Source organism: Dermacentor silvarum, chromosome 3, assembly GCF_013339745.2.
Source record: "Dermacentor silvarum isolate Dsil-2018 chromosome 3, BIME_Dsil_1.4, whole genome shotgun sequence".
NCBI classification, from domain to species: Eukaryota; Metazoa; Arthropoda; class Arachnida; order Ixodida; family Ixodidae; genus Dermacentor; species Dermacentor silvarum.
Window position 1 is genome coordinate 140,763,511 of NC_051156.1, and position 16,145 is coordinate 140,779,655.

Sequence of the window (16,145 nt, forward strand, 5' to 3'; positions counted from 1 at the left end):
TGTGTTATGCACTGGCATAAAGGTTCCATTTCACAGAACACTTACTGCCCCCTATAAGTGAGTGCAGCCAGTATTGTCAGTCAAATACCCACAGATTATATTTTTAAGGTATGCTGAAGGAAAAGAATTGTCAAGTTTGACTGGTAGACTGCAGTTGTAAGAGATCAGCTAAGTCATTTTTACCGTGTCTAGATGTTGCACACAACACTTAAGAAATATTCCCAAAAGCAGCTTGCTGCAACACTACAGATAGGAAATGACAAGAGAAGGCAGGTTTTTTTGTTCAATTCGAAAAGACTAGCAGCGTGCAAAAATAAAATGAAGTTGGAGGCAACTTATGCAGGCTCTCTTGTAGGTCTAGATCGGCAAGATTGTGGAGTGGTCTTTTAGGCATTTCCTTGCATCTTGCACAGTGGATTTTTCACATCCCTTGACCGACTTCAGCCGCAGCAGACCCTACAAATGCTCAGAGAATTGCGAAAGCACCAGCATTGGCCAGAGCGTATGAATCTAGACTTCACAAAGCTTCACTAAACACAGCCTCCCATTTCCAGGTAGTTCTGTGCCACTGAAACCCAAAAATTTTGGGTCATCAAATATGGTTACAAATGAATGAGAGCACAGCTGCACGGTATGACTGGCCTGTGGGTAGAACAATTTCGCCCGGACGTTTTGAATATGCCGAGCCGCCCGCAACTATTAAAACAACCAGCCAAGGAGGACACAACGGTGGAAAGACGTTAGCGTTTGTGCGTGCTTTCTATAAAGCCAGCCCCTGCCAACGAACTTCAGCTTTTGAGCAAGCTTGACTGTGTGTCGCCTTCCGTTAGGAGGCTTGTAGAGCTGACCGCTTTGTAACTCGTTACAAGGATCGCCTTTCGTCTCTGCCTGGGCCCCTCTTGCTGGTCAAGCTCCAGACTGCCAGGCCCATGATACCCCACCCAGTTCTGGGTGAACGATCCTAAACAATGGACTTCTTTTACAGGTGCAAAATTTATATCTTCATTGTGATGCAGCTGCGAAACAACATGCCAGACCTCTGGCCAAGCCCAGGAAACCTTTGCCTTCAAGCTTAGAACATTGCAACTTCGTGGTGCAAGATGCTATAAACAAATATTGATCTCGCAGCAGCAATGGAAAAGAACTCTGCTCATTGAGTGCTCCTATAGGAGGAAAAAAAAAAAAAGCAAAGCTGCAAAGTTGATGCAGACAGCAGCTACCGATATATGAATCGGATAATGTCACCCGAATGCGAGATGTTAGTATTGGATATTAACGCTTCCTGGTTGCACGCCATTTTCCCTAGTTAACACATTCTTCCCTGCTGGGGTGCAAGATACCCGTTATCTCAATACCACTATTGCTTATAGTCAGAAAAACGCCATACTAGTAGGCGACTTTAATTCTCACCATGTATCGTGGGGTTTCCGAACGGATACTTGTGGCAAATGGTTTTGGGATTGGACTTTATGAAATCATCTCTCCTCTTTAAATTCAGGAGTACATACTTTCGTTCGCGGTCAGTCACGTTCTGCCCTAGATCTTACGTTTGTCAGCTCGAGCATTTCAATCACCTCCTGGAACACAGTTGACTCCGGTACTAACAGTGATCATCTACCTATAATTTTTGAACTGGTTACTTCGTCAACTTTAGATAATCATGTGCACTTTTGTAAATTACTCAAAATTTAAAAATGCGTTAAAATCAGCTTTAAACGCTCAGGAAGGCATGGAGAAGGATATTAAGGCAATGAGCCTTTGTTCAATACTAAAACATCAAAAAAGTCTCAATTTGTCGTTCCATCTACTAAGGGTGGTTCACATTGTCCCTGGTGGAATTCTGACTGTTAGCGAGAGTTAGACGTCGAAAAGCTGCATGAAAAAAACTTTCATATAACCAATGCCCTGTAAATTGGGCTGATTTATTTATTTATTGATGTAGCTGCTACATTTAAATGAACAGTCGCAAAAGCTAAGGACGATTATGATTCGAAACATTACACATATCTATCTAAGTCTAGTAATAAAAAAGCTCTGTTTAAATTTCTCCGATCCCGTAAAGTTATACCAGCGCCAGTGAACGACTCAGTCGTTCTATCAACAAAGGAGTTAGAGTCACTTGAGAAAATTGCTAAAGGTCTAGCGCAAGGATTTTACACATAAATTGCCAACAGGGCTATCGCAACCTCCCTTGGGAGACGACTTTGTGGAAGTCACATTGACAGAGCTTGAAAACATAGATTATTACCGGCGTCAGCCCCAGGCCCAGATGGAATTACAACACGAATGCTAAAAGATTTGTTTGATTATGCGCCTCAAGACCTATTAAATATAGTAAATGTTTCTCTAAAAAATTCCTGGATTCCAAGAGAGTGGAGGGTAGCTAAAATTATTCCACTGTTGAAGAAAAAAACAGCTGGACTTAGCCTAGACAACATAAGGCCAATTTCACTTACTTCCAATGTCATAAAATTAATAGAAAGGATTGTTCATGGGCGCATAACTCATTCTATGCAGGACGATACAATTCTTGGTCCTTGTCAGATTGGATTTCGTCCCGGGCACTCGATATGGTGCGCTCATGTAGATCTAGACAGCCGCATTAAACTAGCTCGTTGCAAACGAGAGTATACAGCTTTGGCGACGCTGGATGTGGCAAAAGCATACGACACTGTAGAATTACTTATTCTATTCAATAAACTGAAGTCGACGAATTTACCAAAGTATATTGCTGCATGGATATATGAATTTATGAGAGATCGAGAATTTTATTGTTATCAACACAGCATTTCGGCGTCTTAAATACAAGCAAACAAGTGGTGTACCACAGGGTGCCATTCATTCACCCATTTTGTTTAAGATTTTGCTAAGCACAATTCCTTTGTCCAGGGAAGTGAACATTTATGTTTATGCAGACGATATCGCATTTTTTACATCTGCAACTAATGTACACTCACTGCACTAGTCGTTGCAGAATTACCTAGGAAGGCTTGAGACATGGCTAGATGAGTTACGTATGTCAATAAATGTTCATAAAAGTGCTGTACTAGTTTTCCCATTAACTGCACCAGTGCATATATCCCTCCAATATCACCAGGAAACCATTCCTCAAGTTGACTCGGCGAAATACCTTGGCGTCATATACGATGGCAAGCTCGTCTGGCACACTCACATTGAATATATCGCAATATAGGCAGAACGTGCCGTAGCTATGCTCCACGGGCTCAGTCCCCGTTGCTCTGGACTACGCAGGGATACTTTAATGATGATATATAAAATGTATATTCGGCCCATGTTAGAATTTGGTTGCGTGTTATTTTCCGGTGGTCCCGCATATAAAATTAAACCTCTGATGCTATTAGAAAGAAAATCCCTACGATTATGCCTTGGGCTACCTAGATTCCTTGCCAAACACTGTTATATCAGGAAGCTAATATACCCACTCTAGATTGTTGGTTACACATGCTTACTGTTCAGACTTTTTTTTTAAATTTATGAGTTTTCAAGGAGGCGTGTACAATACATATTTTTCTCTGAACCATCCGAGTTTTTTAACGTATCGTGGTTGCGATTACACAGAGATCAGATAATGTTTGTGCACACACAGTTACAACAATTGAATATGTCAGTATGTCAAGTTGGCCATTCGAATAATGATTTAACAGACCTCAAAATTTAATTCGAGGACATTTTTCCAAATGATGCTAAACTATTGCCTAGCAGACATTTAAATAATATATTAAAAGACCACCTAAACCAGCGAGCTACTGACAACATAATAGCTACCGATGCTTCCGTGTGCAATGAGAAGGCAGGAGTGGGGATCTTCTTCCATGGTCTTACTCTCTTCACCTTCCCGACTTCACACCCATTTTTCAGGCAGAATTAATAGCAATTATATTAGCCCTATGAAAGATTCCCCAAAACGATTCATTAGCTGTTATTGTAACTGACTCACTGTCTGTATGCACAGCACTTACAGCCTCGTCTAATTCAAAAATTTTGAGAACATTTTGTTCAATGGTTCCTTCATACTTGCGGCAAGTACACTTGCTTTGGGTACCGGGACATAGTGGTTTGCACTTGAATAAAATGGCTGATTCACTCGCACGAGCATCACTTAATGGCCCTATCATATCTGTCTTGCCGACATCAGCTTATGTCACCGCGGCTAGGCACAGAAATTTCTCTATATTGCAAAATTCTGCAAAATCCATTTTAACATCCTCTTATTTCCACCATCTTTGCTTCTCATGGAATAATAATTGGTGTACTTCAAGGCAATTGGTAGTTTCCATTACAAAATTGAGATGCTGTATACCGCCTTTAAATTTTTACTTACACAGGTCTGGTCTCGCTGTGTCCCCTCCATGTTCTTTTTGCAATGAATCCGAATCCATTGAACATTTTTTTCCTTTCGTGCCGCCGATTTTTAAGAGAAAGAAAAATCTTAGAAATGGCATTTCAGAAACTCGGCCTATTATTAACCTCACCAACCATTCTCTCCTTTGGGGAGACTTCACTGGGACACAGTCACAGGGATGCTTTTCTTGCAGTTTACAATTTCATTAGAGATAAAAAAAAAATTACCTTGCTGAATTTCTCGAATTATGAATTATTCCTATTATTTCACATGGCTAGGTGAGTTATGTATGTCATTAAATGTTAATAAAAGTGCTGTACTAGTACTGTATCTCAAAATTCTTGATAGTATTTTTATAACGACTACTATGCAGATTAAGTTTTTGTCAAATTTCTCATAAACATAGTTGAAATCGCCTGCTTCTTGGCCAATCCCCTGTAGTAGGCGTGAGCCAAAGTTTAGGAAACAAGACAAGATATGAATAGAAGTTATGCCTTCATGTTTTGCAATGCATTTTTAAATGAACCCGACGCACCTGCCTACTGCTCTATGGAGGCAGACTTTTACATGATTTTGATTATGGATTAAGTAATATCAGTTCTGCACTCTAATGCAATAATGTAGTTGGAGCTTTTAATAGTTTTTTGGTGCTTTAGCTAATGTACTTTGGCAAGCCAGCATACATTAAAGGGGTACTAAAGAAACACTGAATCAGTTTTGATGAAGTATTCTTAAAAACTATTTTCGTTGATTTCGCAGTAATAGTTTGACTATGAGAAGCGAAAATGATGGTCAAAGTTTTATTTCTCAATTTTGTACTGAAACTCCATGGACATCAGTGCAACATCATGAATTACAATGTATTTTTTTTTGTTCACATTCTTGGCCGTTGTGGTTCAGTAAGAGTTCTTGAAACATTTGAAGTTCAGCCTTTGCCTCTTAAGAATACAATGTAGTCCATTATTACGAAATGAAATTTCACTAGGCCCTAGCAGATGGCATCAAAATATCCTAACGCCACGACGAGCGGGTATGTGAATTTCAACGCAGCGTCGCCATCAGTCTCATTTTTACATTGTCAAGCATCATCTTGCGGTAAGAGTGACTTTTATGGGGGGGCATTGATGAAGTCTGTTTTACTAACTCAGCTCAAACCATTTTTTAGGTGCGAAACACCTTATGCACCCGGGTTGTCGGCATCTCCTGTCGTTTGTCGTCGCAGTAAGCAAGCGGCGTGCCGAGCGCTTCCGCGTTCGTCTTCCACAGCTGGCTGCATTGCCGCTCATCATTCCAGCGTAGAATTTCACTTCTCTTCTGTCGTCGTAATGGGGAGCCCGCGTTAACGGGGTCATGAGCCATTGCTTAAGGCAGTATGAGCCCATTAGCGGTGCATCACTGCATGCTTCGCACCTCCCCAGGTTTCAGGTTTTGTGGATCTGCATTTCGCTCAATGGGTCATTTGACACTTGCGCATTAAATTTAATTCACCACTCAAACCGAGCCTACGACTTGACTCGTGCTAACTATAATAATTAATAAAAACTAAAACAGTAAGAAAGGCGTCCATAATGGCCAAATTGGCGAGGGAGTTAAAGAAACGCTAATACTTCATGGCAGAAGACATCAAGCTTGTCCTAAAATAGTACTAGTGACAGCTTTTTAACCTGTCCCATTCTGTATCACAGATTTATGTGCATTTTAGCGGCCCATTTCTTTTCCTTTTTAATGTCCCTTTAAAGTTGACATCACTCAAGTAGACTTTAACCAGGAAGATTTTTTTTTCATTTGGTTCACAAAATGTGTGCCTTGTCAGCAGTTACACTCAGCACCAGAATTAAAACATACCTGTTTTTGCAGAGCATAAGCGACCACTCTTCAAAGTTGCCAGCACCTAAATCTGTCAATGCCACGCTGGCAGAGTGCGATGAGAACATCTGAACAGGAGGTTTGCATTGTCCTTTTATTTCAGAACTTTGAGTTCTCAGAGTCATTTCCATGGGAATGGGGAACCACATGATAATTTTGAAATCAACTTGTTCATTTGCCTTTCCTGACTGAAGCAATCAACAAGAGTTGCCAAACTGAGTCATAGGAGGAGGAGGAGGACAAAGAAGCATTTAAGGTAAGAAGCATTACTGTTTTACTGCCCGTAAACACTGTCTTCTTGTAAGAGCTAGATAGTAATAAATAGTTACGAAACACGCTTCACTAAACACATGGCCACCTGCCAGCTTGCGCTTGCCATCTCATCACTGTTACATGATTTCTGTCTTGAGGGGCGGGAAACACGACTTGGTCTGACTAAACTGAGTACTGCATGACATTTATGCCAAATATGGCTTATCAGAACAAATTGGCATTTTCAGAACAGAGGATTATGAAAGGGACAGATAAGGTGGAAAGTCCTGAAATGCACGGGGTGTTGTAGTGTGCTAAATGAGATGGGTGTACTTGGGAATGACAGCTTTCCCATTCTCCAAAAAATGATTCGTGACATACAAAAACAAATGGGTCTGTAACAACACATGGGGAGGAAAAAAGTTTGACAAGGTGCCACTCAGCAACGTGAGAGAGAACAGCAACAAGAATTTTAAAAAAGGCAGTGAGTACAAAAGAAAAAAAAAATGACAACTGAAGATAAGGTGAGAGAATTATCTACAAAAGCTGTCCTTGCTTGTGTTCTCCACTGTGGGAAGCGATCATGATACATACATACACATTCCTACATACATTTTCTTTCATCACCATACACACACACGAGACTTCCACATTTTTTCAACATCCTCTCTCACTAAACTTTTCCCTCCCTCGGGATACGAGAGGAGGGTGAGAAAAATTGAAACATCATTCCTAGCCCGTTTTTTGTTGCAATGTGTTGGTATGGTTCTCGCAGCAGACTTTCTTCCTTCACTTCAAATGAAAAGAGGGACAAAGAGAAATGAGACATAAAATGGAGAAGCAACGTCCCGTCTCTACTGACATCACGGGTTTCAGACGACTGTATAGCAGGAGGAGAGCGGCACAGTGACGTACATGCACAAAGAGTCAAGACACCCGATGAAGACACAGAGGAGAGAGAGTCCACGGAGGAAGAAAACCTTCCTGGCTGCCAACACCACTGCCAAGCACGACAACGGCGCCGTCCCAGTGACAACAACGCGGGAAGTGCAGGCCTGCACACTTGCACTTGGGAGTAGATAGCGGGCCCTGCCTCAAAAGGTCTCGGAGTTGGTCTTCTCGGCGTCTTGGGAGAGAACGTTCACCAGCGGGGCGACACAGTTGCTTGGAATAATGGTACCTGGGCAAGTCAAGAGGATTGAGTCATGCACTAGGACACAGTTGTGATGACAGAACTCGAGATGAAATTATGAACTGACTGCTATCACTGCCCATTGATTCTCGGTGAACTAAAATTAAGGAGAGTGGACATAGGCCTCACCAGTAATAATCGATGGGTTTAAGTGAGTGAGCCAAGATTGATGAAAGGCATTTTAACTGCCTTGGTTTCTTTCACATGCGCACAACTCTACATAGACATAGTGCGCTGGTATGGTGGTGTTATCACTCCTTGACGTCGTGTGCCACATGCTGTGCACACACTGCACATATTCCGTGCACCCCGCACACTGTGACGGTGGCACAAGAACATGAGTTGTTGGCGCTTCACGGCTTTAGGAGAATAGAAAGCATGAGTAAGATTCTTTAGCATAGTGCAACCATGTTACTGCCAACTTCGCAACTTTGTGCACTACCCGATTTTCACGGCACCTGCCAAAGTGCTCTGCGCTAATTAGTTGGCAGTTACTGGTTTGGCGACGTTAATATTACGAACACTTCACATAATGTACACTTCTGCAGGTTGGTTAGCTGTATGCTGGTGATCACGCTTCTAACTCCACAAAAGCAAAAAACACTGTGTGTTCTACCTTTCCCACATTTATTAGAATATAAGGCGAGGTGTTTTCCCCAGAATCCTTTTTCTGTAAGACACCCCCCCCCCCGTCTTAGATGTGAGGCTGATAAGATTCAGTTACTGTTTCAATATGGCTGCAGCTGCACCATATTTCCAGCGATCCAGATTTTATTAGACTGCAGCACAAACTGTAGTAAACTAACAAACCCTGGCAGGTGAGGCAGTATTGTATTTTTGCACGTATAACCCGCACCAAGATTTAGAAAAAATTTAGCAGTGAAGGCAGGGTGCAGGTTACACAAGGCCTATACACAGTTTTGGCCAGGAACTAAACATGAAAACTCATGTTCTGAGCAACGCCGTAACTGCCAAGCCACTGTTGTAATGCAAGGGAGCAATTGCAATAAAAACAATGCCATAGATATTTTGTTCTTGTCAAGAAAACAAAAGGTGTCAATTATGCACAATGTGGCTAAGGACGGGGAAATCAGGAGGTGACAGCTGCCTGAGACAGGAGCAGCAGGTTACATTAGGTATATTGCTACAATCACTGGTAGCTTACATGACCTACTAAGCTATTTCAAAATTGCAATCGCACAAGTCAGTGGCAGTTTCAAGGTTTACTACCAGGAACAAAAGTACCTTGAAGTACCCACACTGCTTTGAGTCATACTGCACTGGAGTTACTTTCCCACTGTCATCAGTTCCATATGCATACAACCTGGTTCTTTGCATGTTCTAATAATTCACAGCTTTGCATCAATACTTGCTTAACTTTTTTTTTTTTTTTCGTTTGGCAATTTCAGAGATCTTTTTTCTCTAGGGACAAATATAGGTGGTGTCTAAAACATGGCATCTCTGACGTGTTTCCAGCTCCTAAATTGTTTCTGGCCCATGCAGCCAGCAAAAGCATAGCCTTTGAGACCTGTTTCTGTTAGTACTTAGAGGCAACAGTCACTGGGGCATGGAATTGTGCACCACCTGTTCTCTAAACACAGTACACGTTTCTTGCTCTTCCCCACCTTTCCAGACAGAGAGCTGCTCTACCGTACTGCAAATGCACTCACCGACGATGCGCAAGTTATCCTCAGTCTTGAGGCGCACCACCTGCAGTTTGGAGGAATTGTGGTGGCCATGGACTGAGCTCAGCACGCTCTCCACCTTGGCCCAGACAGCCAGCACCGACCCGCTCAACACATGATAAGTGCGCCGCCTCAGCCCAATCTCGCACACCATGCCCATAGTCTTCTTGCGGCAGCTGTTGTACCTGTTTGACAAACAGGAGGAAGAGACCTTAAATGTTTGGCCCGAGCACAAACAAGCGTAATGCTCCCTCAAATGTACATGCACTTTAAGGGATATAAACTGTGTTCAACATTGTTTGAACTACTCTGCAGACAGGCTACCTTGAGCACATGGCTTTTGTTCTTAGGGCAACAGTCCATGTACACTCCACAGACATCACATACACACTGTGCGGAACCAATTTCTGCTTCAATGTTTATAATGTTAAAAAAAAAAAAACACTCGGAAAGCTTTGTATCAAATTAAATTTTTCTTCTGGGGTCAAAACAGAAATCTTCTTAGTGGTAAGCACACTTCCCTTGGCTTCATGTGAATCTATATTGAGTAGCAATTCTCTAAACACACAAATCTTCACACGTCACCAGTCTCACAAACCGAGCCAAATATTTTCTACTATGGCTATTGAAGCATTGGTCAATGCACAGGGGCATGTACAGCACAAGTCGCTCAGACAAAAAGCCAATACAATCTATTACAGATGATTTAAGATATATTGAACTCGAAGGGGTTTGCGAAATAGTTCTGTAGCAGCACCAGCAACGCGCAGAACTGTTGCCGACGCCGTCCGCAAGTCTTTGCAGCGCCCTTACGATGGCCCTTATCACATCATCAAGCGCAATGACAAGTTCTGTACGCTTGATTTGCACGGGCATCATGACACCGTCTCTATTGACAGCCTAAAAGCAGCTATCGTTGATAACTCACTGCCCCGTACAATTCCAGACCTTACCTCCCCTCTCATCCCCGTCGCCGCTACTTCGTTGCGCTCCACTGACCCCTTCCACGGCTACAACCAGCAGGCGTTGTTCCGTATCGTTCAAACTCCTGATTTTCACCGGGCCTCTTCACTAGCAGGGGGCCCATGTAGCAGCACCACCAACGCGCAGAACTGTTGTTGACAGCAGTTGCTGGTGGTGCTACAGTTCAAAAGTGCATACAGTAAAACCCCGGTGATATCATCACGGCTGGTAGGAATTTCGGTGCGATACGAATTCGTAACATTCCCCGGCCGAAATACAATGCTCTTAATACAAAAACACCGGCTGTTACGAATACGTTGCCGCGTCGCTGCGGATCTACAAACACTGTGAGCAGCGGCGGCCGAGCCAGCGGAGCAACCGGCACAGCGGGATCTGGGCGGGATCCATAGTCGCCAAGGAACCGGCTACGTCACGCGACGAGTGGACTGGGCGAAATCACAGCCCAGCTGGAAATCACTGACCAGCGGGAAGATGACGATTGTGGCAGCAGCCACGACGGCCAAAACGCTCCGTGCACTCGACGTGCTGAGGCGTTCAGTGGCATGCGAAAACATTCGTGAGATCACGCGTGCGCACTTTTACGCCTTCCAGAAGGCCATCGTTGACGATTTGGGCAAGAAGAAAACACACAAGGATAGTAGAACCTCGTTGATATGCTTTTCAAGGGACCACGAAAAAAAAAAAAAAGTTGCAGTTTCACCCGAAAGGCGAGGCAACGATTGCGATAACACATTAATAGACAGCTGTACGAAGTAAGTAGTTTTATCGGCGATATAAACTTGCAAACATAAACAAGAACCCATCTCGCTCGATGACCGCGGGTGTTTGCTGAGTAAGGAAGCGCGGCAGCAGCGGCTGTCTCTCGCTTCGACGTGAACATCGAAAGCACAGCGCGTACTAAGGTATCTGGCACTAGGCGCACTTTGTCAACATCGCAGATCGTTTTGAAGATGAGGCGCGCGCGGGTGCACGGTTTGCGCGCAGGCGCAGATCGCATTCAAGATACGCCATGTGATACGGCGCCGTATCAGCAAAGTGCCGGTCGCTTGTTGCAACGTATAAGCTGAGTGCACCATTAAATTTACGTGACCACCACATTCAAACACAACGTAATATGCAGGAAAATTACAGATTGGCAACGTATCAAAGGGAACTTAATACATGGAAGTAAATGTAGGATTTAGGTCGGGACCGCGAAACCGTGACGTAGCAGCCGGGAAAACGCAGCAGCAAGGAACGTATCAACGGGATTCCACTATTAGGAATTTTTTCTGCTAAAAATAAATTCATTTTTTCTTGATTTTGTGTATGTTTTGAGAATACGAATTTTGGGTGACATGAATATTTCACGTGACCTCGCTAGATTTATCACCGAGGTTTAACTGTAGATAATTTGAAACATAAAATATGCCCATCTGAAGCTTATCTGAAACCTCAGCACATCTCGGACAGATTCCCGAGAGAATGAAAAGTGGGAATTTACCCATTTGCTTCTTCAATGCCATGCTGAATGTACAAAAGTTAATTGCATGCGAATGTTGCATTCCACTTACGCTGCAGAGTGGTTGATATACTGATTGCACTGTTAACCCCAAAAACTCTCATCACCCAAATGAGAGACCGCTCTGCATCTCGTGCATGTCAAAGTGCTTGTTGCATGTTTATTACAGGATAACGTAGACATGGATGCAGTGCAGAAGTACTGTATAGATAATGTGCCATGCCATCAGTGCACTTGTACCTCGCACTGTGAATAGAGTGTGAACAGGAGTTCATTTCCCCACCAAATTTCTTCAGTGTAATGCATTTCAGACAATTTCACATAGAAAACTGAAACTGGACTGTAAAAGAAAGTGAATGACATGCCTTCACCAGACGCACAAGAGTGATCTGCTGTTTACGCTTCACCGTTGCGCGAGCATTGAGTCTTTATCAAAAGAAAGGAAAATTGGGCGAGTTGGCGTTGATTCATGGTAACAGCCAACGCGAATGAGGAGGACAAAGCCCAAGTACGGCTTTCCCAATCCACAACCTCACTGAACTGTTACGTGAGCGCGGCGCAGAAGTGGATGCTGCACAGTCAAGCATGACGACAAAGCCGTGACCGGCGGCTTTTGGCATGCATTGACGCTGCCTGGCATGGGAATACAACACATCTCATCTCACAGTGAAGCTACCAAAGCCTAGACCACACTGCATCTAATGCACCACACGGTAGCTTGACTGGCCAGCAGCACATCGGTCTGCAGATCGGGCGCACTGAAAAGAGCATGCAAGGACCACAAACAAAAAAAGCACTTGCTCGCCGCATACTTGTGCTTTAAGTTAACGAGGGTCTACTGCACTAAATGAACGAGAGTGGCATCAGTTTTCTCCATCACATGCTTATAAAGTCAACGCCTGATTTTTCGGACTCCCTGGGGACCGTGAAAATGTCCTCCACGACTCGAATCGCCACAGCAGCGGCGGGAGCGCGTATGTATATAAGGAACACATTTTATGATTAGTTAAACTGGTCCATTTACACTCTCGATGTGCTTCACCGCACCCAAGAGAAGGGAAGCGCAGTCGAGGACAGCAGAAAACTAGGTGGGGTGATGAAGTTAAGAAATTCACAGGCGCAAGTTGGAATCAGCTAGCGCAAGACAAGGGTAATTGGAGATCACAGGGAGAGGCCTTCGTTCTGCAGTGGACATAAATATAGGCTGATGATGATGCTTCACCGTAAACACTGAATATGCCTGACCATGTAACACCTCTGTATTGCGGCGAAGCTGACTTTTGGTTAATGTTTTTGACGCTGTCGATGAAGGTGGAGTCCGCGCCATTTGCCAACACAGGTGAATCTTTCAAATGAAAAACGCAGCACAGAACAGCAGGAAAGTGCTAGGCCTAACAAAGCAGTCGTCAAAGCAGCTAGGCCTGACGACAGCACAATATGACTAATATGGCTGCCAGTTGATCGATATGCAGCCTTGTTCAAGGCTGCGAGATAAATCAAAACGGCGGCGGCATTGGCTTAAATTATAGCTGTTTTGCACCTGTGGCCATTACAAAAAGTCTGAGAAATCAAACGAGCAAACAAGGAAAGGTGTCATAGTCTGAAATTTCAGATAGCCTTATATAGAACACGTTACAGTGCCACGAAGTCATCGGAATTATCAGGCATGTCCGAAAAATAGGGTCATTGACTGTAAATCAGAATATTGTATTAAATGAAAACACACCATAAGGGTCTTGCTGTTCTCCTGTTTGAGCAAACTTACCAGTAAATGTGACTACATGTGTTTTCAGATGATTCATACTGCTCTTTCCAATGGGGTTGTGCTTCATCTGGAGTGACCTGCAAATTGGGAAGAGAACAGTCAGGCCAACGACACCCAACACTTGTTGCACATGGAGGAAGGAGCAGATAATGGCATCTTACCTTTTTGTACTTGCTCTTTAACTCATTGAGGCTCTCCTGGCGAACCTGGAGACCTGTGTTTGGCCTGTACAGGCGGAACAGCCTTTCCTTTTTCTCCTTCGACCTCCGGGCTTGGTCCGCAACAGCCAGCACTGCCGTCTTCTTCCCACAACGCACCTGCATACCCAGAGAGAAAATGACAACAGCCATCTTTAAAAATGTTCACAAACGCACAAATATTTGCAACAGTAATACGTCAACATCTAGAATGGGTTTCACTGCTCATATCAAGGCAACACTTGCAAAAATATTTCAGCGGGTGGAGATAAAAAAATTTCACAGAACCAGGGGTCTGCGAATACTCGAATATTTGATTTTGAATTGAACAGTGATGTTCAAAAAATTAGATTCACAAATCCAGTATCTAGTATTTCATTCCTCAGTTTTCGGTGAATGACCCGGCCGTGGTCAGTGCCTTGATGTGCGGAGCGTAGGAATGCTGTGCAATCTCTATCGGTACAATGTTCGACCAGGTCGACCAGACAGATTGAAAGAATGCTACGTGAAAAGAGGGAACAACAAAAGCACTGCGTGTGGAAAGCATGGAAGCATGCGTGAAGATCGGGCCGATTACCAACTGGAAGGCACGTTTGATCATATCGAATACGCAAGTTCCGTGTTCACGTATGCAGATTTGTGCAAGTCGAAGTTTTCTGCCTACACGTGAGCACACAGACGAACTTGGCACACGTGCTAACAGATGCCGGCTGGTCGACCGCAGACCTGAACGCCGCTTAAACGGCCATCAATCTAACTTTCACGCATGATCTCGCGACCTATCACACATGAGCTACCTGTAGGAACATACTAGCGACAAGCTTTCCGCGACGGTATGCGGCCCGTCATTACATTAGCCAGTCGCGAATTTTTGTCACTGGCCTCCCCATTGACCACCCTGTCTAGCTTGTTAGGCCTAATTGGAGCTGCGTCCTCAGGTTTCAGCGACTATAGTTACATACTGAATCAATACAGATATATTCACAGCAGTGACAAGATCCTCAGAAAGTCACCAAACTGCTTCGCCAATGAAAGCGAGTGTGCAGGATGACCGCTGTTCACGGCCGCCATTTTTTCGAAACACCTTATGGTGGCCCCTCTTCCGAACGCCGTACATACGCACACAATGGTCTCTTTTCATAGGTTCGAGTGACAAGTGTGGGGGTATTCCCCAACCCGTAGCATGTGCTATCCCAGCTACGTAGGGTTCGAGCGAATAAGGCAACAAGCGAGTCAACTCAACGTTTATTGCTGCGGGCAATAAAGTACACTTGCAGAAGGAAGTCCGCTCTGAACAATAAGTAATAAATAGGCTTGCCTCGTTGCGTGTGATAGTCACGCAAGTGAGGTCACTCACGGGTTACAGCAGGTAAAATCCGTCCCGGCAGGTTTGGTGTAGCGAGGTCAGAGAGACCCGGGGGTCTCTCGGATGCGCTCTTTTATACCTTGTTACTTTTTCGCGAGGGGAATGTCCTCCTCGCTCGTCGGATATCTTCCCTCTTCCCGCGCGGGTACGCGTGTCACGAGAGGGCTAAGTGCCTCTCTCTCGTGTCCGCCCGGCTCCCGCTGCGCGCGCTACGTGTGCATGCGACGAGCGTACGCGGGAGAAGATAGGCGCGCGTGCTCCCCACACCAGTCACAAGACTAGCTTTGGCTGTACATGGCGGGCTTGAAAATATTGTGCGACTAGTGTGCTGAAACCCGGCCTTCTGACTTGAGAACTCTTTACTGTCGGCACCGCGGTCAACCGTTAAGCAGTGCAAAGTGATGTGATGCGCATTCCCTGCTTTTGTCTGCTGTGCAGATTGACCTTAACGAGCTGACGATAACCCCGAGAAACCTCCTACAAGATAGAAAAAACCTCCCGTTTCCCGAAAAAAACAACAACTGGAAAGCAAAACTTTCCAAGCAATAGATGATTGCCATTAAGCACAGCATGGCTCACTATTAAAATGAAAACCCGATGGGTATCTAGGACAACTTTGTTATTTCTTCAACTTCAGAAAGAAAAAAAGCACTTGTTTCTATTCGACAGACATTTTATCAATAGCCGCTGTAAATTGCAAATATGTAAAATAAACCCTTTTTTCTCTCGCTCTTACTCCCGGACGTACTCATCCCTTTGGCTGAAGGATCACCGGCCTAAACGCTACCCGAGTCTTAACAGAGGCGGCAATGTGCAACACGATTAAAAGCTTTGGAAAAGTCAAGGAATAAGCAGTCGGTCTGTAAGTAGTGATTCAAATGTTGATATTCGGTTGTAAACACAAATAACTTGTGTCTCAGCACGAAAAGCCATTTTCTGAACCCGTGTTGATTTTGCTGGAAGGGAAATACCAA

At 44.1% G+C, this 16,145-nt stretch overlaps 1 protein-coding gene across 6 annotated transcripts in view; it reads right to left on the reverse strand.

Moving 5' to 3' along the window:
• Nucleotides 1–6,309: 6,309 nt before the first annotated feature.
• Nucleotides 6,310–16,145, reverse strand: part of LOC119445839 (protein strawberry notch homolog 1) — a 107,647-nt gene continuing 97,811 nt past the window's right edge. Inside the window, exons 23-26 of one of the 6 annotated variants that reach the window (XM_049663672.1) lie at nucleotides 13,770–13,925; nucleotides 13,609–13,685; nucleotides 9,344–9,543; nucleotides 6,310–7,661 (exon numbers count right to left, since the gene is read on the reverse strand). In XM_049663672.1, the coding sequence (XP_049519629.1) occupies nucleotides 7,576–7,661; nucleotides 9,344–9,543; nucleotides 13,609–13,685; nucleotides 13,770–13,925 (519 nt within the window). In that variant the 3' untranslated portion in view covers nucleotides 6,310–7,575. The remainder of the gene's footprint in view (nucleotides 7,662–9,343; nucleotides 9,544–13,608; nucleotides 13,686–13,769; nucleotides 13,926–16,145) is intronic. The other 5 variants (XM_049663673.1, XM_049663670.1, XR_007466044.1 and 2 more) reach the window with 5 other exon arrangements.